Consider the following 27,886-nt stretch of genomic DNA (forward strand, 5'->3'; position numbering starts at 1 on the left):
CTCCTTTGTTATGCAATAGAGATAGAATTCTTTTATTTCCCTTTCCTTCAGGAAAATTTCCAGTATTCCCATACAAACAAATGATGGAGCACACTATCTTATTTACTACTTAATGTTTATTTTAATCATATTACCAGTGGCTCTGCATTAAGTGTTCCTTTTCTTTTTCTGGTGCTGTGCAAGATTTATTAAGAAGTAAAATACAACTCAGACATCTCTGATTATCCTTTGAGGATTAACAAATTATTCTAATTGCTACCTACCATGAAAACCAGACCTCTAGTTTACACAAAGCAATGTAAAGTTGGGAAAATAAACAGGCTGTTAAATAGCCAAAGTCACAATTAAGAAATCACTGTGAGCCCTAGATTCTTCTTGAGGGAGAATTTATGTACATTGGGGCGCCTTCATAAATCTCCAGTGATGTCTTTGAACCTAACATTACTGAAGTAGATGAAGGATTTAAAATCTGTTTAGAATCAAAACTTCTAACCTCTAGTCGGATCGTAAAAATGTGAACCAAACAACTAACTGTCAGGAGTAGATCATCTTTTCTCTGTATTTCTTACTCTGAAGATCTATTTATTTTTCAATTAACAGAGAATAAGCTGGGCTCTCCCAGCACAGTAGCTTTAGAATTATATTGCTGCCTAAAATTTCTCCCATCCTAGCCCTTTTCTTTCTGTTAGAGGCTTTTCCTGATAATTTTCTTACAGTTATTTAGGGAGCAACTAATACAGGCATGACTCTAGACCCTGTGGTAAAGAGTCTATTATCTTCCCTCAGGAAAAGAAGATACTGAAGTTATTCTTTTGAAAACACTACTCTAAAAAGTAAAAGGTAAAAAGGTTTTCAAGAAAGCTTTTTTGGCATGTGTTGCTTATGGACCATTCACAATCTCTTCCCTGAATAATAAAGAAAATTAAATTTTGGACTCAAGTTTTAAGCTCAGTTTTCTTTCTTAGGAAATGAATGAACTCTAGTCAATCAACTGAATTCTGAAAAACTGTCAAAACCAGGTCCTCAGTTGCTTGGCTCTGACTCAGTCCTGGCTGGTTCTGATAGCACGTGGGAGACAGTGAAGGTGACAGAGTTCTAAACACACCTCTTCCTGTCACCATCGCCTGGTCATGACATTTCCCTCAGCCAAAAGCAGCACTATTGTTAACCTGAGAGAAAAGAGTCTGTTCAGGCAAATCCTTCTTACATGGAACATTTCAGGTTTTGTTTGCTTTATTTGCTACACATATATTCCCCAAATAGCCTGCAAATTGGCAATAATTTCACTAGCAAGATGGTTATGTGGAAAATGACACATGTGAAAAAATTCCCAACCTCTGGGAGCAGATTTTGTACCAGTGCCATGGTTCCCCTTAATTATGCTGCACTCACACCCCCTTGGTGCCAACTCCCCACGAGCTCAATTCCAGAAAATCTCTGCTTCCTCGTTAGTCTGTCACGAGGACCTTGATTGAGGCCCTTGCTTCCTTTCCTCAGTTCTATTGCTTTTGGCTTTAATTTGGTCTCCCCACCTCCTGCCTTTTCCTACCCTAGTCCATCCTGATTTTAATCATCTTGAGGCCAACTTCAACCTTATCACTGAAATGTTTCAAATTCTTTAATTGTCCTCTGTCTTGTACAAGATAAGAGTCTTCTGGGGCTTTTGCAGTACTCCTTGGGCTAGACGTAGCCTCTGTCTCTGACTTCGAATGGATGTACTTACCCATGCTTTTTAGATCCACTCTACTCTTCCTGTCCCTTCTGCCCCTGTGCTTTTTGTTCCTTTGCATGGAAACACCTCCACCCCCATCATTTCAGGTGTAAATTCTATCTTTTCCTTTCAGGTCAAATCAGATGCTGTCTTATTCACAAAGTCTTCCTGGCATCTCTGTGCAAGTATAACTGACCAATGTCACTTCCCAAGTGTGGGTGGCAGAAGGAAATATTTTCCCTGTAAATTCAACTTTAATAACTCTGAGCTTTACCTCACATAAATGAAGCATATCCTTGCCACTGGAGAGCCCTTCCTCAATGGAGCTCCAGGAGCCTTGGTATGCTCTCTTGGTCCTAATAGGCAGTGTAATTATTCTTCTCATTAAGAAGGAAATGAGAGAAAGAAAGAAGAAAGAAAAGGAAGGAAGGGAGAGAGAGAGAGAGAGAGAGAGAGAGAGAGAGAGAGAGAGAGAGAGAGAGAGAGAGAGAGAGAGAGAGAAAGGAAAGAAAGAAAAAAAAAAAAGAAGAGAGGAGAGGAAAGAAGGAAAGAGAAAGAGGAATGGTGGGAGGGAGGGAAACCTGCTCCAGGGGTCCTTTCCTGTTACTCCAGTCACTCTCATTACCACACTATAGTTTTCAGGAAATACCACAAGTCTACTTATCCCCAGGCAATGCTTTATATCCAATACTTGAGCACTTTTGCCATCTTGGCACGTTGCCAGCACCTCAGTCCCTGTCCTCCGAGGACAGCTTCTGTGTTTACTGGCATTTGCATCTGCCTTCATCCTGCACCTCTCCTGATCACGTTACTTGGTTCCTCTGTCTACAGTAATGCACCAGCAAAGTCTGTACAACCCACGGTACTGTGGGTGATGCCAGAATGGCTTGCTCTGGAGGGATTTCCTTCTCTTCCCCCATGTTGCAGTTGGAACCCTCCATCCCATGACATCTGTCCTTTGATGCCCAGTTTGCATCCCCTTCCCAAGACAAAAGCTTCACATCATCCTCTGTCCAGGTAATTGTGCCACCCCAAGTCACATGGGCTGTGTGGGGCAGGGGTGGCCACCTCGGCAAAACTGCCTTTGTAGCAGTGACAGTAAAGCATGCTAAGCAGGCAGTCACCTTATCAACTAGAGAGGAACTTAACTCATGCTTTATAACAGCTGCCTTCTTTCTGAAACTGGTAATATGGAAAACATCTCACATGCATTGATTAAAATCTTAGATACTGCAATATTATTTTATTGTATTATTAATATTTTGGAAAAAGCTTTTGAATCTTACAAACAATGTGGAGGAAAAGAAGACACACAAAAGAGGACGTGCACTGTGTGATTCCATTTTTATAAAATTCAGAAACACTCTACCGTATTAGAAATAAGAGGGATAATAACGGGGAAGAGACATGAAGAGAAATTCTGAGGTAATGTTCTGTTCCTTGATAGATGCTATTTACAGCACAAGCTTCATTTGTGAAACTTCATTGAGCTGTATGTATGTGATTTATAGATTTTTTGGAATGTATGGCATATTTCATTTAATACTTTAACTTTTTTAAAAACTGTAATTATAGTGTGAAGTATTATGTCAGATGCTGTGGATGCCAAGATAAAAACTTGCAGTCTCTTCAAGAGTCAAGGACTTTATAGCTGAGCAGTCACCCAAGTCCACAACCATTGACTATACAGAGTTAGGATGCATTCTCTGATGAGGAGCATCCCATCTGAGGTGGAGAAAGGCTACCCAGAAAGGATGATGTGTGAGTTGGAGTGAGCTGAAGGTATGGGTGTGAATTGCTCTGTGAGGGCTGCACAGTACACAGAGTAACAGGGCACCTGACAGGAAAAAGTATGATTGGACCGGAGCGTGGAAGGAGAGGCGCGGTGGGATGGTAGAGAGCTCAACAGTGACATGTGAGGTTGTGTAAGGAGGTGGACTTCATGCTGAGAGTAAAGGAAAGTCATGCAAGGAGACTGCCATGACCCATCATCAGCCAGAACACCATAGGCACACATAGCGAAGAAGGGACATCTGTGTGTCAGACTCTGGAAACGACATCCATGAAGAGGGTGACAGGCATCGGGGCTCGGCAGAAAGGAATTCGTGAGAATCTAACAGGCCTGCAAGGTGAATGCTCTGGATTCTTACCCTCTTTTTTTTATGCACTGATCTGTACCCTTTGACAAGGTGGAATGAGAAGAGAAAAAACACTTATTGCTTCTTTCTTGCAGTTAGGCATCAAGGAAGGGCAGACACTTCTACTTTATGTACTTTAATAATCTCACTGAATACAGGCCCATGGCATACATTTTCTCTTTTTTTGGTACTGGGGATCGAAATCAAGACCTTGTGCTTGCAAGGCAGACGCCAGAACCACTGAGCTAAATCCCTGGCCTGGCATACCTTTTTTTATCCCATGTTAAAAAAAGAACGGAGAATGGCAGAGCTGACATTCAAATCCAGGACTGCTGGGCCCTGGTGCAGACTCTTCTTGCAGTACAACACAGAAGACCAAAAGTTCTGTCTCTCTGGGGCCTGGTTTTCCTCACCTATCAAGTGAGGGTTTTGCCCTGGTTGCTTCCAAGGTTCTTTCTAGTTCCTTCCAAGATTCTGTGCTATAATTAGGATGCAAATCCTTCACCCAGAAGGATGAAAAATATGTTTTTACCATGTCTCATTTACAAATTATGATCATAAGTTATGTTTTGCTTTTATTATCTTTATAAATAAAAGGACTATAGCCTTTCTGAGATTTCTTTAAATGTTATAAATATAAACTAAATATTACTTTAATAGTAATTAGGGACCTATAGACTTTTCAAGCCAGATTCTATAAGTAAGAATATATAAAATAAAAGTAGTATATTCACCGAACTAAATATTATACAGCAATGAAGATAAATGTCCTACCGCTGTATATAAACATATGGATGAATTTTAGAAGGATAATAGTGAATTTTTAAAAAGTAAGTTGCAGAAGATGACAGCATTTTTATATAGCTTAAGAATAGGTAAAATTAAATATGTAATTTAAGGCAATATACAGATTCTTAGTTACTTTTCTTGTTGTTGAGACAAAATACCCAACACCCAGTGTTAAAGGAGGAAAGGTTTATTTAGCTCAGTTTATGGAGGTTTCAATCCATAGTCAGCTGGCTCCAAGGCACAGTGGCATGGCAGAGAGACATAGCAGAGTAGGCAGGAGGCGGCAGCAGCAGACAAGTAGGAGTGGGAAGTCTACCTTCCCTTTTTCCCTTTATATTCCGTACAGGCTGTAAGCCTATTGATTGGTGCCAATCATACTCTAGGCAGGGCTTCCATCATCCACACCCTTAATCCCAGCAGCACACCCTTACTCCACGTTTCCACACCCCAAACTGGCCACTTTTGAAACTTCCCACCTATGGCCACATGAGCCTTTCAGGAGATAGGTAGATACAGGCCATAACACATATGCTGTTAAATCTTCAAGCAGCAAGGAAATGACAAATGAACAGGGATTACTTTGGAGAGGAAGGAGAAAACTTTGAGTTGATGTGAGGGGGAGCACCCCATATGCCTTCAGTGGTGTTGGAACAGTCGCGCACTTAACTTGACTACTCTGATGCTTACCTTTGTATGTCCACTTGACTTGTCACAGGGTCCCCAGATGGAACATTCTTCTTGGTTGTGTCTATGAGGGTGTTCCTGAGTGAAATGAGCACTTCAGTTGGTGGACTCAACAAAATAAATTTCCCTCCCCAGTGTATATGGGCATCACCCAATCCCTGAGAGCCTGAATAGAGAGCAAAGGTAGAGGAAGAAGGATTCATCCCTTCTTGCCTACCACCTTGAACTGCAATATTTTATCTCATTTCCTCTAACCTTCAGACTGGGACTTCTATCATCAGCTCCTCTGATTCTCGGGTCTTTAAACTTGGGCTAAATTATTTCACCAGGTTTCATAGTTCCCAGGAGGATTCTCAGCCTCCATAATTCATGAGTGAATCTCTCTCTCTCTCCCTCTCTCTCTCTCTCTCTCTCTCTCTCTCTCTCTCTCTCCTTGTGTGGGAAAGAGAGAGAAAGAGAGAGAGAGAACCTTTGGAAAATCCTAACATAAGTGGCTCTCTATGAGGAAAACAGGTTACTCTGTCAAGAAGGTTCATTTTTTGTGATGTACATAACATATATACATTGCATATATCCACTTTTTTGTATAAAATATTGCATCTTTGGGTCTTTTTAAATTTATTGGTACTAGAGATCAAACCCGGAGGCACTCTACCACTGAGCTACATCCTCAGTCCTTTTTATTTATTTTTTTAAATTTTTGAGACAGGGTTTCACTAAATTGACCAGGTGGGACTCAAACTTGTAATCCTCCTGCCTTTGTCTCCCTTGGGGGTTGTAATTAGAGCCATGCAGCCCCACACCTGGATGCTGGGTTTAAGTTTTCCAAATATTGGGTATACAGAAGCACACAAAAGTTCAAATGAGATGGTAAATGTAGAATCACTTCAAATGCCATGAAGATTGTTTTTCTTTTTAAATATATGCATATTTTCTTAATAAAGCTGTTACCTCCTTGAGAAGAGAGATTGTTTATATATTTTTGTATTGCTTATTGTGTATGCTGAATCACATCTTTGCTGGGATCAAAATATTAAAAATGAAAGAAAAAGGAAAATGATTTGGACTGTAGCCAGGGGGCAACAGGAATTCATAAAGGGTTATAAGAGAGTGATGTGTCTGGATGTGAAAGATGATTCTGGCAGCAGAAAACACAGTGAAGTGGGAGCCGGGGAGGAGAAGAAGACTGAAACAGGATAACAGTCAGGACACTGGCAATAACGTGCACTGGAGATGCTGAGCGGACAAGGAAGGGGCCGGTAGGAGTTTGAGTGAAGAGACAGGGGCCAGGAAGCACTTGAGGGGCACATCTGATGAGAGCCAGCAAAACCATGGCAAATCCTGGAGTGTCTTCTTTCTTATCTTGAAGTTATTCAAGACTTTAAATGTTTCAGATAAAAAATACACCAAGGAAGCACAGCTGACATTTCATTGACAAAAGCTTAAATTTACTTCAATGCTTGCTGGGTTTAACATGAGTAATGTTGTCCAGTAACTCTTGGGGAGGGAAGATGAGAAATTAAATTATTTAGCAGTGTTTATCTTTAGTGCGTCACTAAATTGACTAGCAGATCTTCTACATTGTGTATATAAATATTATTTTATGTAAATGACAATATACATTTAAACAGATTTTTTTGTGTTAACAGATTGTGATACTATAAAGTCATCCTTTAGTAAAGATTTTTATTTCAGAGAAATCACTTTCCAATATTATGGAAACTTGTCATCTGAAATATTTTACACAAAATATATTATTTAAATAAAATACTTATTGGTGAGGATATACTTATTTCTATTTCAAATAAATAATTCTTTTTTGAGAAAAGGTCTCACTATGCCGTTCAGGTTGGCGTTAAACGTACCGTGTAGCCCAGACTGACCTCAAATTTACAGTGATCCTCCTGTCTCAGCCTTGGGAGTGCTAGGATTACAGGCATGTGCCATCATGCTCAGCCTCAAGTAAATAAGTTTTAATTTTTAAAAGAACTATTGAAGTGTTCTGTCTCAGTTAGGAAGCTACTGTTGTTTTCCTTTGAGTGACTGTATTTGTTTTGTCCCCAGAGAACATGATTTATAAATGTTTTAATTTTTAAATAAATGAGAAAAGATACACTTCCTCTTCAACAGTCTTTGTAGAAATCTAATTCTAAACATGTTATAATTGGAAGAAAGAAAAAAGAAAGAGGGAAGGAAGCAAGAAAGGAAGGAGAGAAGGAGTCATTAATAAGGAAGAAAAATTGAAATTTTCATTAAAAGTTAGTATTTCTGCAGAGCACTTGTGAATTATATTTATCTCATTCACAAGTGCTATGGGGAAATATTCATCCCTACATCATTCTCACTTATCAAGCATGAAGAAATGTCATTAAGACCCTGTTATCACTTTTATTGTACCACTTTTTAAATTTATCTTGTACTTAAGTCCCCTTTGAGGGAAAATATTCTCCTACAGGATTTTGAAAATTACTTTGGGGGAAAAAGAAAAAAAGAAGAAAATTACTTTGGAAGGAAAACTGTGAAAAGCTATAGGCTGTAACAGAAGAATATGATTCTGCATATTTGTGTTAATTTTTCACGGATAACTTCCAGGGAAAACTGACCCATCACTTTCTGTTATTATAAGTTTTTAAAATACTATTTTTCTTATTGGTGCTGAGTAAGGTGGCTTTACAGTAGTTACCTTCATTGAATGACAATAATTCATTCCTAGTCTTTCGAATAGGAAGAATCTATAAACATGGTTAGATATTGAGAAGGGGTGAGGAGACAACCAAACTTAGGACCCTTATTTGAAATTTAGGTACCCTAGTCAACTCCTTATTTCACCACTTCACTGATTGGCATGAAGAATATGTAACTCTCGGAAAATATATAAACATAAATATATAGCTCTCAAGAAATATCCATTGACTAAATGAGTACCTTACTGTACCCTCTCTTCTACAGCTGAAAAAAACATGTCAATAGTCCAGAGTAAAAAGATGTCTTTATGGGGCGGGGATTTACCTCAGTGGTGCCGGCGCCTGCCTCGCAAGCGCAAGGTCCCGAGTTCAATCCCCAGTACCAAAAAACAAACAAACAAAAAAGATGTCTTTACTTTCCTCCCCCATCTTCTAGCCCATACCAGGAATTAAAGAAAGAAGGAAGTTTTGCATTCTATATCTAAATTAAAATCTCAGACAAAGGGAAGGGATTAAAATAAATATGAACTGGAAAGTGCTTAAATGCTACTAAAGTGGCTTGCAATCAAGGAGTTAGGAGGTTCCAAAAATGGTGTTTTACTAAAATGCCACCGAAATCAAACTCAAGAATTGGATTATTCACAAATGATGAGGTCATCAGTGAATCACAACTAGATTTTAGTACAAGTAGGAAAGAAAACAGGATGGGTCAGTTAAGTTCATATTGTATCAAATCAAAAGTGATCCCCTAGCAATAGCTGTCCATCATTTAATCACATGGTGCTGACACCCTTTCATTCCTGCTTGTCTTGTGACTGAAATCTTATTAATCCATTAGCATTTTATATTTTACTTTCAATTCTTCCAAAATATACTTGGAAGCTCTTTTATGACAGGAAAAATCGTTTTTATTGTTCAAAGATATATTCCTTTTTTACTTTTTATTTTTTAGACATACTTGCAATATATGCTGTCTACCTTCCTTATGTGGAGTTGGTGTATGTATGTATGCAGCACATCTTAATTCCCTTTTCATCCACTTTCCCTTCCCTTCCTTTTTCTCCCTTCATCTCTTGATTCCTTTCCCCTTTTTTCATGATCTCCCTCCCTACTTCCTATCTTCTATCTTTAATTTTGCTCTTTATTTACACTTTGGGTTTCTCACGTAAGAGAAACTATATGATATTTTAAGCTTGTATGTCTGATTTATTTCATTTAACAATATGGTCTCAAGATGTATCCATTTCCCTAAAAATGACTCAAGTTTTTCTTTATGGCAGAGTACAACCTCATTGTGTGTAAAATCCATATTTTCTTTATCCATTAGTCTGTTGAAGAACATATAGGCAGCTTCCAAGCTTTAGCTATTCTGAATTGAAATGGATATGCACATATCATTGTAATATGATGTACAACAGGAAAATGATCTTTTAAAAATATCTTCCGACAAGATCTTGCACTAGGATATGTTCAATAAATATTAGTTGATTTGGATAATGAAATTAAACAACAGTTGATTTTAATTCATGCAACTGGGTTTTTAAAAAAGTATTCTTCTTCTGCATCTCTCGAATGACCAGTGATGTTGAACATTTTTTCATATGTTTATTTGCTGCTTTTACTTCTTTGCCTGAGAAATGTCTGTTCATTTCAGATGCCCATTTTTGAATTGGTCTTTGAATTTGGGGGGTCTGACTTTTTTCGGTTCTTTATATATTCTAGATAGTAGCCCTTTGTCTGAGTTACAGCTGCTAAAATTTTTTTCCCATGTTGTAGGTTGTCTGTTAGCTCTGTTGGTGGTTTCTCTTGCAGTGCAAAAGCTTTTCAATAAGATGAGATCCCAGTTGTTGATTCTTTCTGTAAGTTCCCATGCTACTGAGGTTTTGTTCATAAAGTCTTTTCCTATGCCAATGTCTTCAAGAGTTCTACCTAACTTATCTTCCAGCAAGTTTAGTGTTTCTGTCTTAATATTTAGCTCTTTAATCCACTTAGATCTCAGTTTAGTGCATGGTGATAGATATGGGTCTAGTTTTAATCTCTGACAGGTTGAAATCCAGTTTTTCCAACAGCATTTATTAAATAGGCTATCTTTCCTCCAGTGAGGGTGGTTGGCTCCTTTGTCAAACATGAGGTGGCTGAGTATGTCTGAACATGATTGATATGGAAATTTTGAGAATCTCAAAAAAAAAAAGCTAAAAGAAAATTGCAAGTCATCAAAATCCCACACACCTTCTCCCCCTTCCTGCCACCAGAAATACTCATAAGCTTATGTTTCTGTGTGGTTTTTTTTTTTTTTTTGCTATGCTTAGTTGTAAATGGAAAATGCATAAGCAATATATAAAGTTCAGTGACCACAATTTTTACTCAATGGATATCATGCACTTTTCCCTACATTGATAAAAATTCTATGACATGGCTTTTATGCCACTTCAGTATTCCATTGCATGAGAACACCATGATCCTTATTAAAATTCAAATTTCTTGTATTATAAAGTATTCTACTCTGGATATACATATTCATAGTGTATCAGAATACATAGCAAGTAATAAGTAATTGACCTCTGATAAAAGATGTGTGATTAACAAAAGACAAAGAATGGTATTGAATAAATTTATGCAATCGTGGATTGCATATTGTACATTTTCACAAGGAAAAATTGCTGATCTCATGAGTTCTGAAATGTGATTAAGAAATAAGATATGGAGATTTTGCAGGAAAGAAATGCCTGCCTTAATGAACTGACTAATCTGTTTTCTTAGAATATAAAATGGTTATAGAAAATCAAAGCCTTAAATCACTTAACAATGGAGAAAACAAGAAGCTTAGCATTTATTTTCTCTATAGCCTGCCATGCCTCAGTAGTACTCAAAATAAAAATAAGAAGGTTTTTTTGTAATTCAGGAAAGTTTGAAGGCAAGTGCATTCTAGATAAATTGTGTAAATGTTCAACACATGATCAGTGATCAATTTCAATCTTGTATCATGTGCAGAAATTTATACAGAGTTTTAAAAAACTCTGAAAGTCAAGATAATGATTATATACTTATTTAAAAAGTATGAGACGGATATTATCCATCACATGTCAGTATCAGCTTTTCAATAATTCTATTACCAACACAAATGATGAAAAATCTCAAAAATATTTCAGAGTGTGCCATTTAAAGGAGCCTGTTCATAGACTAATTGTTTCTGTTCCTTATACAGTAAGTAAAAGATCCAGTCTAGAGGAAACTGGAAGGTTTTTAATGGGATGGTACACTCCTTTATGTGTTTGGACTAACTTTAGATTTCCAGTGTATCATTCATTAAACCATAAGACATACTGGGAAAGTGTAGCTGCAGCTCTAATGGTGGTGATGATATGGATGATTTGAGATTTTGGGAGATAAAAGTATATAGACTCTGATCAGGGTCTGTCTCAAATGATAGGCCAGACTTATATTTTCTATATTTAAGATTATTTCATTCATAGCCACATTCCTGTACTGGGATTTTTAATTCCTTTAGGTACTGGTATTTTTCCCTTGCTTTTAATTCAACTTTATAGTTTGCATTTATCTAAAACTGAGTTCTGAAAGCAACTCTAAAGTCATGAATAAAATCTTTTTATATGTTCTCCCAAAAAGTTATTCTAAATAACCTATTCCAGTTTTTCTTCTTAACAGTCCTATTACATAAATCCTTCATGCAGTCTTGACGCTCATGATGAGCTCTTATTATCTCTCCAAAAATCAATTCATTTCTCGATACTGAGCTTTCATGCATTATCTCCAGAGCTGTCTTTGCTGATATTGTAATATATTTGGCTATAGTATGCATAATATTTCTAGCCAAAAATGAGCTGATTATTTTTAAATAAGGTATTATTGGTGGCAGAAGCCCTTTAATGAATTTTTGGTAAAAATCCACCTGTGATTCACTAAGCTGATTTTACATGAAAATTGGAGCCATTTATGGTTTGGGAGCCTGTCACCTCCTTGCTATGTGTGCAAAGCCACTCTTTCCTCTGGGATTTCAGAATTGAAAGCTGCTAGATGAACAGTTGAGTGGGGGAAAAAAAGTCCTCATAAGACAAACAAAACATCCTAAAGAAATGATTCTTCTTGTTGTTCAGGAGCCAAGACTTTTAAATTCTTTGGTGTGCCAGACTTGCTTGTTTGATACAGATACCACATTCTTTTATTACTGCTCCTGGGCTCTGAAAAAGCATTACCTTTACAAATTCCAACAAAGTCCACTGGACAAAGCTTTTTTTTCCAGGATAGATCACATTTAATCCAAGATTCAAAGCTTCCACTTTCCAATTATAATTTTAGACCATTCTTGTGTTTGGTAGTGAAGGTCAAATCTATTCCATGCAAAAGTATACACAACCTGTCTCCTTTTGGGTTCACAATAACATAGGTCATTATTAATTGCTTCTGACTTCATCTTCAACTTATAATTATAATGGGAATTCTAACTGGCCTATATCCTAGGCTTCAATTATAAAAGTACAAATTTTCAATTAGGACTCAGTTGTTTACTGAATTTGATCTTTACACATCCAGCTGGACTTTTTCAGTCCTTTTAGATGTAGGAGCTGATGAACATCCCCACAGACATCATTTAGCATCCCCTGAGAGCACTAATCTCATCATGTAGAAATATAATCACCTACTTTATACGGGCACTTACTAATAGACTTGACTCATTAAGCTGTAAGCTACACTATGAAAAATTTTCCCCAGTATCTAAACATCTTCTAAGAATTCAATGCATTTTAAAAGAAGTCTATAGCAGCAAATGAATCACATTTTTAGGTGAAAACTGTGTACATAATGAAGATATTAATATGTACATATGAACATTTAGCTGGGACAGTGCAGAGGAACTCTCAAATATTGTAAGGTGACTTACAATAAGACCAGATGAGACCAGATGTCCTTTAAAATATGTTTTAACCTCTTGTAGTTTTCTGGACAGTGTAATCTCTTCCCTTTCTTTTTATCCCTGAAATCCTTAAAGAACATAATGATTATAATGTCATATCTAAAGTATTAACAATAGCAACATATTTCTATGTTGCTGTGTGAATAACATGTAATTTTAATTTTTAATCAAAATTAGCATGAAAGGGAAACATTGTACATTCTGTGTATGTCATACGTTTTTAAGGTAATTTATTTTAAGTAAATGCAGGAAGAATCAGAGAGATCGCTTCTCGGCCTTTTGGCTAAGATCAAGTGTAGGAAGAATCAGAGAACATTTTTGGTGTCCCGTCTGATTACTCTTTTTTCCTTAACACTTTTGCCTATAGATAAGAGTCACAGGGCTGGGGATTTAGCTCAGTGGCACAGCTCCTGCCTCGAAACTGCAAGGTTCTGAGTTTGATCCCTGGTTAAAAAAAAAAAAAAAAAAAAAAATCATTACAGGATAAAAGAGTTATGTTTAAAGATTAGAGATAACTACTGAGGAGTAGAAAGAACACAGCAACAACAAAATACTGTCCTTTATATACCTAGAGTGAACCCCACTTTCCCTTCTCTAAAATCATATCTGATTAGACTTGGGGTGTCAGGAAGTCAGATGTCACTGGATCTGTGAGTGGTGAGTAGATACTTGTGCTATTAAATACAACAAATGAAAATAAAGTGGTAACATAGTAATATGGAGACTAACAACCACATCCTAATTCTGTGATTAAACAATTCAGACCTTGGAATGAGACTGTTTGGAACCTGTAGAGATAACACATAATGAATTTGACACAAAAAGGCAATGTGTGCTGGAAGAAATAAAGAGTTACACTTAAAGTTTCAATCAGCATTTTAAATAAGTCCTAAGGATTTTGCCTGAGTAGGATTAATAAAATAAGAAACTATTTAGCTCATTTCAATGATGGTAAAAGTGGCCTGCCTGGAAAGATTGAGCTAATCTATTTTCCCTACCTCCCTTTCTGAAAAGTGACTTATATGTCCTGTCTCGGCCAGTTTCCCATTTATAAGTTATCAGTAAGGATGTTAGTCAGCTTTCTGTAGTTGTGACAAAACACCTGAGAGTAACAAAGGAGGAGAGATTTGTTTTGACTTAACAGTTTCAGAAATTTCAGTCCCACAGAAACTTGACTCCATGGGTTCTGAGGCTCTGGTGAGGCAGAACATCACTGGCAGAATGGTGTGGTGGAGGGAAGCTGCTCACCTCATGGCAGCCCGGGGAGGAGGCGGGCGGGAGAGGGAAGAGGCCAGGGACAACATATATCCATTCAGATTACCCTTCCGGTGACTGACTTCCTCCAACCAAGTCCACCTCCTAACATCCCATTCAACCATGAACCAACCCATCATTGGATTAACCCACTGTGCCTCTATGATCTAATCACCTTCCAAAGTCCACATCTCTGAACACGTGAGCCTTTTGGGGGACATTTTTTATTCAAACCGTAACGGTAAACCTTTCTTCTCTCAAGGAAGGACAACTATAACTTTGAGGAACAGATCTTAAAATAGTTTGTGGAAGAAGGTCGACTGGGATCATAGAGATTAAGATGAAGTAGAGCTGTTCTTAACTTTGCCAAAGATAAAGGCTGAGCAGATTTGATTTCTGTATGTTCACATAGAGAAGGGTCAAGAAATGAATGCTAAAGCGTTCACTCCACTTTTCCTCAGAGCTCCAAATACAATAGACTTTGAAGCCTTGAGTAGCAGTCCTGGAGTCAGCATTCTTTAGATTATAGATAAAAAATTAAAAGTTAAAAAAGAAACTGTAGGCATTCATCCAGTCTATTTCTTCCTAGGGAAAGAGAAGTTATTCCTTTTAATATTTATTTCACATTTTAAAATGTCTGAGCAGGTATGTAAAAGAGTACTTGTGCATAGAAAAATTCATTAATAATCCACTTGGTCCCATGGGAGAGTTATTACAATCCCTTTAAGAACAACTTTACTCTCAGATATTTCTGCTCTGGGAGAGTTGTGAATTTTTTCTTCTGTAAAATTTAATAATTATCAAGAACTATGAAGGACCTGGGATTTTACCCTACCTGTAAGCTAATGAGTTGGTGAGCCACAGTTTCATGGATGCTGGCACAAGGCACAAAACTCCCAGACTAGAGATAAAGGACAGTTTATTACTTGTAGCAACAACAGTAGCCAGAATGTCAGCATTCGTGCCAATTCCCTGAATGCTGATTCCCACAGAGTGACGTGAAGAGGGCCAGATGCCATCTGCAATGCAGTGGGTTGCATTGGAAGAGAGGAACTGTGAGCATAGGTAACCGGGAAGCTTGCCTGGTTTTGGCCCCAGGGAGAGCATTATCTTTATTGTACTGGGCAATAAACACATTTGCTCTTTGTGCCAGAAAAGGACACACTCTATCATCTAAGGCTGGTCATCATACAAATATCTTTGAAAAGAGGTTCCAGAACACAGGCAGCCATTCCTCTGTTTGCAAAATGTATAGAAATGTGAGGCACACCTGGAGAACTGTATCCTAATAATAAATTTCTGTCTCTGCTCAAGACAGACTCTAAAACCCTAGCCTGGCCTTCAGCCCACTCCATTCTCTCCCTGAATTAGGAGGCTTTTGTGGTGGTACTATTGGCAGATATTGATCAGGTAGGAAGTGAGAGGAGATTTACATCAGTTAAGAACTGAAAACTTAACTATCTGGAGAAACCAAAGTCAGAAACCCTACAGGGACGTTACTGCATGTCTGACTTCATACTTTGCAGCTACTCCTGTTCTTCAAAAAAAAAAAAAAAAATCTTTCTTTCACCTCATTTTCAGATACAGCTTCTAATTCCACTAAATGAAGAGTTATTGCAATTTTTGCAATGTAAATCCCTTGGAGCATTAAGACTCGGGTATGCACACACACACATGAGTGTCATTTGTATGAAATATTTTCCCTTTAACAGCGAGCTGGATTGGCTGCCCTGAGGGAATAGCAATTTTGACTGACAGGACGTGAAAAGGTAATTGTGAAGCACAGAGTACTTTGGGGCACAGCAGACCTGAGAGATAACATTGCAGAAGAATTAAAACAATATGATATCGCTGAGCTCACAGGTGCCAAGGCAGATTAGTATGATAAGGTAGAAAGCAGTGGAGCAAGTGAGTAGGGAAGAGACCTAAAGAAGTTTCGCTTTTCTCAGATTTCACCTCGAGTTGGCAGCACAGCCACAGCGGGAGACCAGAGCAGGCTTTTTCTCCTTCTCCTCCCTTTTCGGTCTCTTCGTTTCACAAGTATGTATTGAATATCTGCACTCTTATTACTTGTCACCATTTATTGAACACTCGCTTTTCATAATCAGGTTTATGATTACACTGGTGTTCAAGGTCAAATAAGACACTTAGGAACTGCTGGGAACTCCCTTGGCCTATAAGAACTGTAAGAATTTACAGCCCAGAGGGGAAGACAGACAAGTTGGAGAACAGTTACACACTCTGTGAGTGGAAGAGAAGGGATTTGATTCCAGGCCTCTGGTTTAAAGTGTATGTCCCTACATACCTCATTATACTGTTTAAGCAAACTGTCCTGGAAATATAACTATCCTCTACAACTTATTTCTATGAAAAAGTTAATTTTGAATTCCAAACTTGTGACTCATGAAAAAATTTCCAAACACATATTTAAGTTTGGAAACTGCCTGGGACTTCCTTGGCTTTTAGAAACTGTAAGTATTAGTGGCAAACAGTTTACAAAACACTAAATTCTGTATAAAAAGCACTGTAATGTTAATTGCCACACAATGAGTTCAGGGATCCTGCTTTGGGGAGTTCAAATTTTCTAACACATAGCATTTCCTATTTTAGTATATACTGCTAACAAAACTAAAGACACAAGGTTACTTTTTTTTTTTTTTTTCCTTTTCTGTACTGGTGATTGAGCTGAGCTACACTGTCTGGCCTTTTTTAAATTTTTTATTTCAATACAGGATCTCACGAAGCTGCCCAGCCTGGGATGGAACTTGTGTCCCTCCTTCCTCAGCCTGCCAGAGTGCTGGGATTGCAGGCATGCACCACCAGGCCTGGCTGACACAAGGTTCCTCTTAAAAAAATCCATTTATGAGAAAACTTCTATTCTTAAAGAGGAAAAGAATGTGCACTGGTTTGGAACATTGTACCTGTTCCCATACTCTTTCCCTTGAGGAAACTGCTGAGCCTAAACTACACGATGTGGTAAAAGCATTAACTGTCAACAGTGTCTTCTTGCTATATATGCTATAGACCCTGGAAAAAGAGCAAATGGGCAGGGACAGTGCGAAGAGGGAGAACAGGAGCCTTTGACTGTGTGTGAAATTGATTTCAAAGACGGTATCGAAGTTTTTTAGAAATTGAAGAGAAATTTGGAGACCATCCTCTGCCACCGGGTTTTTAAAAATCACTAATTATATTTGGATTTATCATGAAAGTTATTCTCCACTCATCCCTCAGTGGCTACCTCCAGTTGAAAAGAGTTGGATATTTTGGGGCTGGGGATGTAACTTAGTGGTAGTGGTCACAGATTTTGAATGTGTCTTAGACAAGCAATTAATGAGGATGCAAGCAGCTAACAATGCCTAAAAAGACAAAGCTGGCCTATGCCAAAAAGCTACACACTTCTTCTTGTCTAAAAATCTATTTTCTTTTAGATTTCCTCTCCTCTGGGTTTCCCTTAATCTTAAAGCTACACTTTTTCAGAATCAAAATGTTAGACTCTGGATGAAGCAGTTCCCTCGCTCGAGGAGAACCAGTGTGTGTTATGAATTGAACTGTGCCCCCCCAACTCACATGTTAAGCCAAGTCCCCAGTATTTCACAATATGCCATAGTCAGCGATAGTGTTTTTAAATAGGTTGAGAAAGTAAAATGTGCTTATTAGTTGGGCCTTAATCCAATTTCAGTGGTGTCCTTATAAAAAGAGGACATTGGGACAGGCACAGAGGAGAGGTCATGTAAGGACACAGGGAGAAGGCAAGATGAGAGGCCTCTGATGAAACCAAGCCTGCTGACACTTTGCACTCAGACTCTAGTCTCCAGAATTGTGAGAAAATAAATTTCTGCTGTCCAAGCCCCTGAGTCTTTGATATGTTGTTATGGTAACCCTAGGAAACCGATGGAGTGTGGAAGAGTAAACCCTGGTGCCTCCAGTGTTCCCACAGAGTTTCTCTCCAGAGCCTCACAAGGGCAGTTCCTAAACTTGTTAATGTGACTACAAAGAACCATGGACCTCAATGATTCATTCCACAAACATTTATTGACTTCATCCAGGCACAAATGACAAGGGCAAAAAAATAAGCTCCCAAGTAGCTCAAAATAAATAAGACCCGAAGTCACAACAGTTTAAGGAAGACACAGGCACACAGAATTAACTTCACTATGATGCAGTCTGAGGTGAGATGTGGTATGCAGAGTGGGTGAGGACCACACCGTGGCCATGCAGACTTCCCTGGGATGCAGGAGGACGGTCAGATTGGAGGCCCATCATAAGCAGGTCTTTAGGAAAAAATACAAGTGTGCCAGGTGGATGACGGAGCTCAGACACTGCAGCATCGGGAAGTTGAAAAAGGTAGGGAGGTGGGGAAGTGACCTGTGTGCCCACCCGGTGAAGAATGGGACACTGAGGGTTTTAGACTGCGTATGAGGAAGGATGGGAGGAGGGACTGAAGAATTAGCATCAGACCACAGAAGGCTGGCTGGGTATGCCAAATTTGGATTTTAACCTGAAAGCAGTGGGAAAACACCAGAGATTTTTATATAGAAAAGTCACGATGAGACTTGCTTTGAGCACGGTCTCTGGGTCTCTCCTAGAGGTGTGCTGCAGAAAGACTGGCAGGCAGGGAGGTCCACGGTGCTGGAAGGGGTCTGCCTGAGACATGCAGACTTACTGTCAGCTGGAGAAAGGCAGAGTATTTTATTTACTTTTGAAGAATTAAATTCAATGGAGCTAACTTCCTTACTTGTGTTTTGTTTAAATTTGGGAAGAACTCTTCCTCCAAGAAGTATGGTATATTGACTACAGTTTAAAAAGAACAAATCGCATTTTATCCCACCATGTTTCTTCCCATTTGGATTAGCTGGGCAACAGAAAGTCTTGAGAATGCGGCCTCCTGGGTCTGATCTGAATGTTCCTCATGATCCATCTACCTTAAGTAGTTCACTCAGCCTCTCTAGGACTCAGCCTTCTCATTTCTAAAAGGAGCCGGGCTGGGTGTGTAGCTGTGGTAGAGCACACTCCAGGCTCTGTGTCCCATCCCAGCTCTGCAAAATAAATAAATGACATGAAAATAAAAGGGAAGAGATTACTTGATCCCTGACACTCCTGTTGACCAAAATTCTGGGTAACTCTTTTAAATAAATTTTATTTTATTCCATCTCTCCCATCCCTTCCCCTCCTACGTACAAAAGCGTCCTTAAAGTTCTGTAACTCTTTTCTCCCAGAATAAATGTTCTTGCATTTTATGACCACTTTTCTTAAAGTTTTTTTTTAAAAAGACTTCAAATTTTTGCTGAAAAGTATTTCTTAGATAGTATGTAAGTCTTGTTAGATGCCTTTGAGATCCATCAAACGAACATGCATCTTGCACGTTTAAAACAATACCATCCTGGGGTACAAAGGCACTGATGGGAAAGGCATTTACACCTCTGTAAGTTCAAGCAAATCTTGAATACGACGAAAGAGCGGTGCTTTTGAAATATGGGGAGTTGCGAGGGGTAAATTTGACTGCAGGAAAATTCACGAGCCAGTCCATTCCCTTTTCTCTTCCTTAGGAAACTTGTGTCCCGATGCAAACGAGCTCTAGATTCTCTGGAAAGCAAAAAGGAGAGCGAGGAGAGGAAGTTTCTCCAATTTCTTTACTTCCCACCTGCTGGTCTGTCTGATTTCCTGTCCAGCTCTGTCTGGTAAGGAATTGACTCTGCCCCTCCTCGCCCGCCCTCGCCCTCCTGCCTTCCTCCCTCTCCTCCCTGAGTAACGATGCTGTCCTAGCAAGTGATGCTGTCCCAGCCTCGAGGCCAGCACGGAGCAGGCATCGCAGCCGCTGCCTCAGGGCCCGAGCTCCCTTCCCAGCGCCCGCGACCCGCGCTGCCCCAGGCTTGCTCCCCGCAGCCGCGGCCACCCCTGACCGCTCGCACGAGGGCCCCGCTGAGCGCTCCGCCCGCCTTCCCGCCGCGGGCTGCGGGGCTGCGGGGCTGCGGGAGCGTCGGCCGAGGAGCCCTGGGGCCGGCAGCCCGGAGCGCGGACCGCCGCCCGCGCGATGTCCACCAAGGTCAGGAAGAGCAAGGAGCAGGCGAGGGTGACCTTCCCCGCGCCGGAGGAGCAGGAGGAGGAGAACAGGGAGGACGAGAGCGAGGAGCCGCAGCGCCGCCGCCAGGGCTGGAGGGGCGTCAACGGGGCGCTCGAGCCACCCCGCTCCTGCCCGCTGCCCCGCTCCGCGGGCCCAGACGAGTGAGTACCCAGGGGTCCCACTTGGGAGCTGGGGGATGCACCCCGGGCAGCGCCCGCCGAGGCGGGACCCCAGAGCCTCTCACTGCGCTGCAGGGCCGGCCCCTGCGTCCACTGTTCGGAGGGACTTGGGGGCGCTGTGCGAACACCGCCTCGCGGAGCAGCCCGCAGGTGGCCACGCGGACGCCACGCGCGTCCCAGCGAGTGGGCACTGCCTGGCCTAGAGCCGAGCGCGCGCACGACTGCCACCCGGGCTGGGGACCCCTCACAAACGGACCGGGTGCAGGAGGCTGAGAAAGGGGAACAGGGGCACAGACGCGGGCGCCCCCTCGAGCCCCGAACTCCTCCCTGGGGGCTCAGCTCTGACCCAGCTGGGAACGCGGGTCCCCTCCGATGCTTTCGGCAGTCGGGGGCAGGGGCAGGGGCAGGGCCGCGGGAAGTCGGGAGGGGACACTGCGAGGCCGGGGCTGGCGGAAGTCTCCACGGGCGCATCTCCCGAAGTCCTTCCGCAGTCGAGGTAAAACTAGATGCGCAGCCCCCGCGGGCACCCGAGGAGGGAGTGGTAACGTAGGCTGCCTTTCCCGGGCAGCTTGGGTTCTGTTCTTGGTAACGAATGAGTGGTTGGCGCTCAAATGTGTGCGCAAGAGCAACTTTTCCTAATTTCCAGTCTTGAAGACTGCGAGATGCAAAGAAGATAAAGCGAGAGTTATCAATGTTACAGAGTGAGGTGTAAGACCGAGGGCCTTACCAAATGCTCCGAGGAGCTGACTGCAGCGAAGAACACCCGGGAGGGAACACACCAGACAAGTTGGAAAAGTAAAACAGACCTTTCTTAGTCTGGCCAGACGCCCCGCCCAAGCAAACAAGCTTAGAGAGGGGCCCCGAGCTCAGGGGGTTGGAAGGTTTTATAGGGGCTGCAGGGGTGCTTAGCAAGCAGAACTACAGAAGCAGAATTTTTGCAGTTAGGGGACGGTGGCGGGGGTGGGTGTTGTAGCTGTTCTTTACTTAGCAAACAGGATGTTCCTTACACAGAAACAATGATACATTCCATGGTGTCTTAACAGATAATAAGTACATTCCGGGAACTCTGTGTCCTGTAGTGAACCCGAAACCCACAGGGACAAGATGGAGGGCCTGTAACAAGATGGCGTTACTTGTGCTAAGTCTCATCTGGGTCTTACAGAGGGACTCTGTTTCTCCTGCCGCGCACCGTGGGCGTCCTGAAGGGTTTAATGTCTTTCTCTAAGGAAGAGCCACAGACGTCCGTAGAAAACTTGGGGTCTAAACTTGGCCTTGAAGGGGAGATGGTTCTCTCCGGGAGGGACCGAGATTCTGCAGCGCCCCCTGCCGCCCTAAAACTGTCCACTGCCGGTCCGAGGCCTGTGGGGCGACCCAGGAGGGACCCCACCAGTCCCCTGCTTGCTGCTTGGCTGCCTCAGAGCCGCCGCCGCCGCCTGGCCGAGCTGCACTTGGATAAACAGAAATCTAAGGCTGGGAGTAGATCCTACAGGAAAGGGCTTGGATTTAAAATAAGCGACGCATCCTGAGGCGGTTTCATTATTGCTGAAGTTAGCACACGGAGTGTAAATGGCCCAGAAAATGGAGGAAAAGACCCGATCCTTTGGGATTAAAGCGCTGTCAGCTCGCTTCAACACCTCCCTAAGGTTTATAAATATTGCCCATTTTGCTTCTTGCCAAATTGCTTTTTTATAAACTCGCTCATTTTCTTTTAAAAGAATCATCTTTTTCCTTCAATCAGGACTAAATGGGATACCTGTACACTCTTGTCTGAGAAAGTAGGGCTGAGCAGAGGTTATTGTATTCACATTTGAGGCTCCAGGACCATTACACAGTGCCCTGGGGCGATTCAGTGGTGGGCTCCCCGTCTAACTGCTCATACAACACCTTTCCTGTCTACCTACCGACTTCACCTGCTTCAGCGAGGAAGTGTTGTGGTGTACTTATTCTGTAGGGGAAGAAGACCCAGTCTTTGGAAGGAGATACACATTAGTGAATGTTTCTCTTGGGGGTAGGGCAGCAGGCCCTGTCACTTGGTAACCTCCGAGACTAGCTCGGTATCTGGCAGAGATAGGAAGAGCTCAGAATAATCCTCATGTGTGCTGAATAGCATATTCCTACCGAACAGGGTTCACATCACTGTGGAAACGTGAGCAGGAAGGCCAGGGTGGACTCTGAGAAAGATGCCAAGTCTAGCAAGGTCACAGGGGTATTTTCAGTAAGCAGAGAGGCAGAGCTGAACTTAAAATTCAGCAGGGTCCTGAGGAGAGAATTCCACTTTTACTCCACCCCCGATTTCCTCAGAGTAATCCCGAGCTCATTTCATTGCTCCACGTTCCAGTATTCCAGTGGGAAAGTGTAAACAGCTGATATAGGAGGGAGAATGTTATCTGTTCTATCACTAGCAAGATTTTTTTTTTTAAAATCTTTGATACAAATCTTGATTCTACCATTTAGCCAAACCAAGACTTGCTCCATCCCAATTGTCTGCAAACCTAGGAACAAGTAATTTGTCATCAGAGTTTACCTCGTTCTTAAAGATATTTGGTTGTTAAATGTACCTGATGAATGCCAAAATGTTCTTGTGAGTTCAAGTTCAAAGACATTTCTTTAGTGCATACGAGTGCTAAGCGCAGGTTAGACATAGCAACTCACAAAGGTGATAACAGCACATTCCTGTGCTCAGGAGTTTAAAATTTCATGGGAGGGGGAAGTCTGAGCATGAGCAATTCTGCTATAAATTAGAGTAAAATAAGTACAGATTTAAACAACAGAGAACTATGAGAAATCAAATGCAGGAGAGAGGGACTTGGGTTGTAGAGAAACTAAGGAAGCCTTGGGCTAGGGATGGAGCTCAGTGACACAAAGCTTGCCTAGCATGTTCCTGGCCATGGATTCAATCTCCAGCAAGAGGAGGGAAGGAAGGAAGAGAACAAGAAAGGAAGGGAGGAACAGGGGGAGGGAGGGGGAGGGAAGGAGAGAGGGAAAACAAAGAAATAAAAAAAGAAAATTTTGGAGACACTGGGTGAGGATAATATGAATACTTTGAGAAATTAAGGAAACTTTTATGGGCCTTGAAGGATTGATGGGGTAAGAAACAGGTAATTAATTCAAATCCCTTCTCTCTTTTCTGCCAAAACAAAGCAAAACAAAACCCACCAGACATGTCTCAGGAATATTAGTAGAGTTTGACTGGAACATAGAGTATGTGTAGGGGAGCAGTGAGATTTGGCTAGATATTGTGATTTGGGGTATTAATATGAAAAATCGTACATGCTCAGGGTGTAGCAACAGGCAGCCATTGCTTGTTTTAAAGCAGCAAGAATTTGGTCAAAGCCACTCACTCTGGGAGCGAGAAGGATTGAAGTGGCAGTTGACAGAATGTAAAGGAACAAATTCGGAGGTTGTTGTAGCTGCCCCAGCTCAGGTTAGGATCTGTTACAGTGTAGTGTTGGTGGGATGAAAATGAGAGGTTGGAAGAGAGCACACAAGTGGAATCTAGGGGATTCTTCACATTACTCCCATGACAGGCTTAAAGAGAAGCAGGAAGAGAAATGATTTGATTATTTTGGCTAGATAACTAGAGATGTTGATGTCATTGTTGAGAAGAGCAATGGGAAGGATCTGATTTTTCAGATAATTCTAATAGGGGTGTCAAGCAAGGAAGATAGAAATCCAAGTTTATAGAGGTTACAAGAATTTGTGAGTTTGCTGTCTGGTGGAAACCGTGAAAGAATTGCTGGTTCATATGAGATTACTCAAAGGTGAGTGAAGAGAGAAACAAAAAGAGCCTAAACTAGTTTTCGGAGGTAAGAAATTCAGAGGGCAAAGAGAAAAATAGCAAACAAAACATAAAAGAAAAGAATGTGGGGTGGCACTAACGCAGGGATGTCTAGAAAAGGACAAGACTTTGAGAAAAGGGAAAAATTGACACACAGGTGGCAAAAGCTCAAGAAAGCAAGAATTTATGAGTCTACATTTAGAAAGAAGAGTTAGTCCTTGCACACATTAACATATATGCACAGCCAGGGAATTAGCTCAGTGGCACAGCACCTGCCTCGAAAGCACAAGGTCCTGAGTTCAGTCCCCAGTACCAAAAAAGAAAAAAAAAAATCTATGTATGCACAAAGTCATCGGATTTCTCTGTAGTGTTACCTTTAACAGAGAGAGACTTCCAGTAAAGAGAACTTGGAGATTTTTATTAGTGCGACCAAAAATTAGGCATAATAAAAGCAGTAATCTGTGTTTATATATGCTCATTAACTTGAATCACACCTTCTTAGAACAGGTTTTTATCATTGGCCTTTGACAGAGGAAACTGGTACACAGAGAAGGAATTTTCTAAAAGTGATTTGGCAAGTCATAAACAGCTTCTGATGCTTAGCTATAAGAAAGGGGAGGTGAAGATGAGGACCCTTTACTTTGTAATGCAGATTAACTAGTTGGGTGTCAGTTTCCATGAGAGTGAATTTTTATGAATGTTCCAATCTTGGCCTGGTTTGGCTGCGGGATTAAGAATAGTGTTGTGTCCATTGGTTGGCATCAGAATGGAAGTAACACCTTCTCATCCCTAGAGTAGAGACTGGAGACTCTGCAGGTCCCGGATGAATCTCTAAGGACAGGGATGTAGACTTTGAAGACTAAAGTCCGACTGGTGTTATTTAGGAAAAGGTAGATCATTACTGTACATTACAAATTAATTTTCAAGAACAGCACAACCTGGCATTGGACTTGAGGCCTTTAGTAACCTAAAACTTTTCAGTATATGATCAGATTTGTGCACTACAGTAAGTTTCACTAAGTACAGTGTAGAAGTGTCATTTCTGTTGGTTTGCTTCAAATTATTTTTGTATAATATCGAAGTAATACATGACTGTAGTCTTAAAAGATAGTGCTAAAAGGCTTTGAAGAACAACAGGAAGTGCCAGCTGCTCCCTAGTTTCCTTCCTGTCCACTCCATTTCACTCCACTTTCAGCTTCTTCATACACTGCCTTCATGTTATTCAATAAGCTCAGGTGAGAATTTTTTCTCAGGTATACTTCTTGTTCTTCCCTTATCCTCCACAACATGGTTTGTTACAATTTCTGGTTAATATCTTATTTAAGGTCTTCATTATTATGACCATGTAATAATTTTTCACTGCTAAACCAAGTAAAATAGTATAATATATCATATAGAGTATAGAGTATAAGGTAATATATAATTACTCATTTTTATGTGAGAAATAAACATTTGTCTTATTTTGTCTTTGCTTGTTTAGCTAAATTTTCTACATTCTCTCCATCGTGTTTTCATGACGACACCTCTTCTAGAGTTCTGGCTTATTTTGTATGTGGTTTTAAAGGGGGTTTTTTTCCCAGAAATCTTTTAGAATTGTGCATACATGAGTGCTATTTTAAAGATGTGCCTTGGTATGGATTTCTTTTCATTATTTGAGCTGGAGACTTGGTGAACCCTGTCAATATGGAGATTATGTCCTTTTGTCCCGGGAAGTTTTCTTGTATTGTTTCTTACATCATTTCCCAACTTCTACCCGTATTTCACTCCTCGCTTTCTAGAATTCCTGTTATGTGGATGTTGGACTTCCTGAATTGATCTTACCTTTTGTGATGTGGTTTTGCTTTGTCGTTTGAGACATTTCTTTCTCCCCATCTCCCAACTTTTTGAGTGGATTCTTTGCATTCTAGCCATAGGCGGAGGTGCTGGAGACTGAAACCCCAGCTTCGTGTATGCCACACACTCTTGCACTGAGCTACAACCTCAGCCCCTAGCCATTACATTTTGAATTTCTTAAGAGCTCTTTCTTATGGCTATTCTTTTTTTGTAGCATTCTTTCTTACTTCAGAGATGTGATTTTTTAAAAAACCATCTCTTAGGGTAAGCAGGATTAGGAAATAATAAAACTCGCTTTTGGTCTTGTGGAAATGGGCAGGGCTCCCCCATGGTTCCTAGTTCCTGCTCTCCCCTGGGCCTGGTATCTTCACATCTAGAGCATCTTTATTTCTATATCTCCAGAAATTCCAAATCCTGTCTCTTTTAGGGGTTGGGAGGGTTGTCAACTGACCACATAAATTACGGGTTAGGGATCTATGGGTAAGGAAAGGTTTCTTCCTATTCCTCATACAGACTTTCAGCAATTCCCTCATTTCAGGCTCAAGTTTCCTCTCTGCAGTCTGGAATTTCTTTTGCCTTTGATTTCTGGGCCTTCTTTAGCACAGAGCAGTGTGGATCATCTGCTTCCTGCACTTTGGATGGAACTTCCTTTTCTCCGAAAAATGATTTAGTATTCTTTTACCTTATCCCGTTTCTATTGTCATATATCTTGGCTTGTGGTTACACATGTCTCTTGGCTTCATGGAAATTTTGTTTCTGTTTTTAGTTCTCTTGTTATTCAGGGGGTAATTTTGGAAAGGAAAGAGGGCAAAACAGGCCTTTATCCCATCATCTTGAAACCAAACATCCCTACAATTGTGTTTTATTTAAGTCCTAATAGTGACAGTATTTTTTAACAACTGAGAACACAGAAGGAAGAGTATCCTCACTCATGACTGATCTTATTAAGTAAATGGAGTAGAAAATAATCTATGAGTTATGATAAGAAAGTCATCTGAAGTCCTCACAAATAAATATCTAAGCACTACACCTCTAAATTTAACTGATATAAGATATTTTCAAGAATAATGGCATATTTGAGTTGGAAAGGATTTGTTAAGTCCAGTGCCTTATTTTACAAATTAAGAAACTAAATCACAGGTTGGTATCTAATTTACAGCAGTCCCAGTTCATGTGAACTCCCCAAGTTCCCAGAGCTCTGCTGTTTACACTGTGGCCTCCTTTGGGTTAAGCATTTCTCTCTTCCCAAAGAATTTTAAAATGGATTCACTCCTGGGAAGAAGAGCACAGGAAACTATTAACTAGCATTAAGTAATTTATGAGCTCCAATTAAGTTGTCATTCCAATTTAGCTGCTGATGTTAGATCAATTGAAGAAAGTTTGCAAGATAAGAAGGAGCAGTAAGCAGAGGGAGAAGAGGCCAAAAGGATGTCTCAAAGCACAAGTGATTTCCTGCTGGATGTCATTCATGATTAACCATTGTCTTAATATCAAAAAGGTGAAAGAATCCAAGTCCAGCACTGGACCGCTCTCAGAGGACTGAATCACATTTTGGGTTTCTCTCATTACTGTGCTGGAATAGGAAAAGTCTTCCTGTCTCAGTCTCTGTCTCTATTAAAGTTGTTGTTAATCATTAAGCTTTTCTTTTGCCTACAATATCTCATAAAATCTCACCTTAAGATTGCAACTGGCAATAAAACACTACGGGAGATGCAATGGGAGGAAGAGCATTGTTTCCTGAGCCACTGTGCCCTTGATAGGAAGGAATAATTCAACTTCCTGTTGGGGAATAAAGATGGCCAATTCTAGGGAGCATGCTTAAGTAACAAGGAATGGCTGCTG

The 27,886-nt window shown here is 40.7% G+C and overlaps 1 protein-coding gene and 1 long non-coding RNA gene across 5 annotated transcripts in view; one reads left to right on the forward strand and one right to left on the reverse strand.

Moving 5' to 3' along the window:
• LOC110347438 (uncharacterized) overlaps nucleotides 1-27,886 on the forward strand; it is a 64,814-nt gene that overhangs the window by 18,877 nt on the left and 18,051 nt on the right. Inside the window, exons 1-3 of one of the 4 annotated variants that reach the window (XM_021252032.2) lie at nucleotides 17,972-18,537; nucleotides 19,740-20,415; nucleotides 21,477-21,665. In XM_021252032.2, coding sequence (XP_021107691.2) covers nucleotides 19,963-20,415; nucleotides 21,477-21,512 — 489 coding nt within the window. In that variant the 5' untranslated portion in view covers nucleotides 17,972-18,537; nucleotides 19,740-19,962 and the 3' untranslated portion in view covers nucleotides 21,513-21,665. Of the gene's footprint in view, nucleotides 1-17,971; nucleotides 18,538-19,739; nucleotides 20,416-21,476; nucleotides 21,666-27,886 lie in introns of those variants that run through there. The other 3 variants (XM_087210556.1, XM_087210557.1, XM_087210558.1) reach the window with 3 other exon arrangements.
• LOC147828285 (uncharacterized) lies at nucleotides 19,311-21,477 on the reverse strand. The gene is made up of 2 exons (XR_015451053.1): nucleotides 21,161-21,477; nucleotides 19,311-19,776 (listed from the first exon to the last, which is right to left on the reverse strand). It is a non-coding gene; the product is annotated as an uncharacterized LOC147828285 (long non-coding RNA).

Source organism: Heterocephalus glaber, unplaced genomic scaffold (assembly GCF_053883595.1).
Source record: "Heterocephalus glaber isolate CG9 unplaced genomic scaffold, H.glaber_assembly_v1.0 deba00001146, whole genome shotgun sequence".
Taxonomy (NCBI): Eukaryota; Metazoa; Chordata; class Mammalia; order Rodentia; family Bathyergidae; genus Heterocephalus; species Heterocephalus glaber.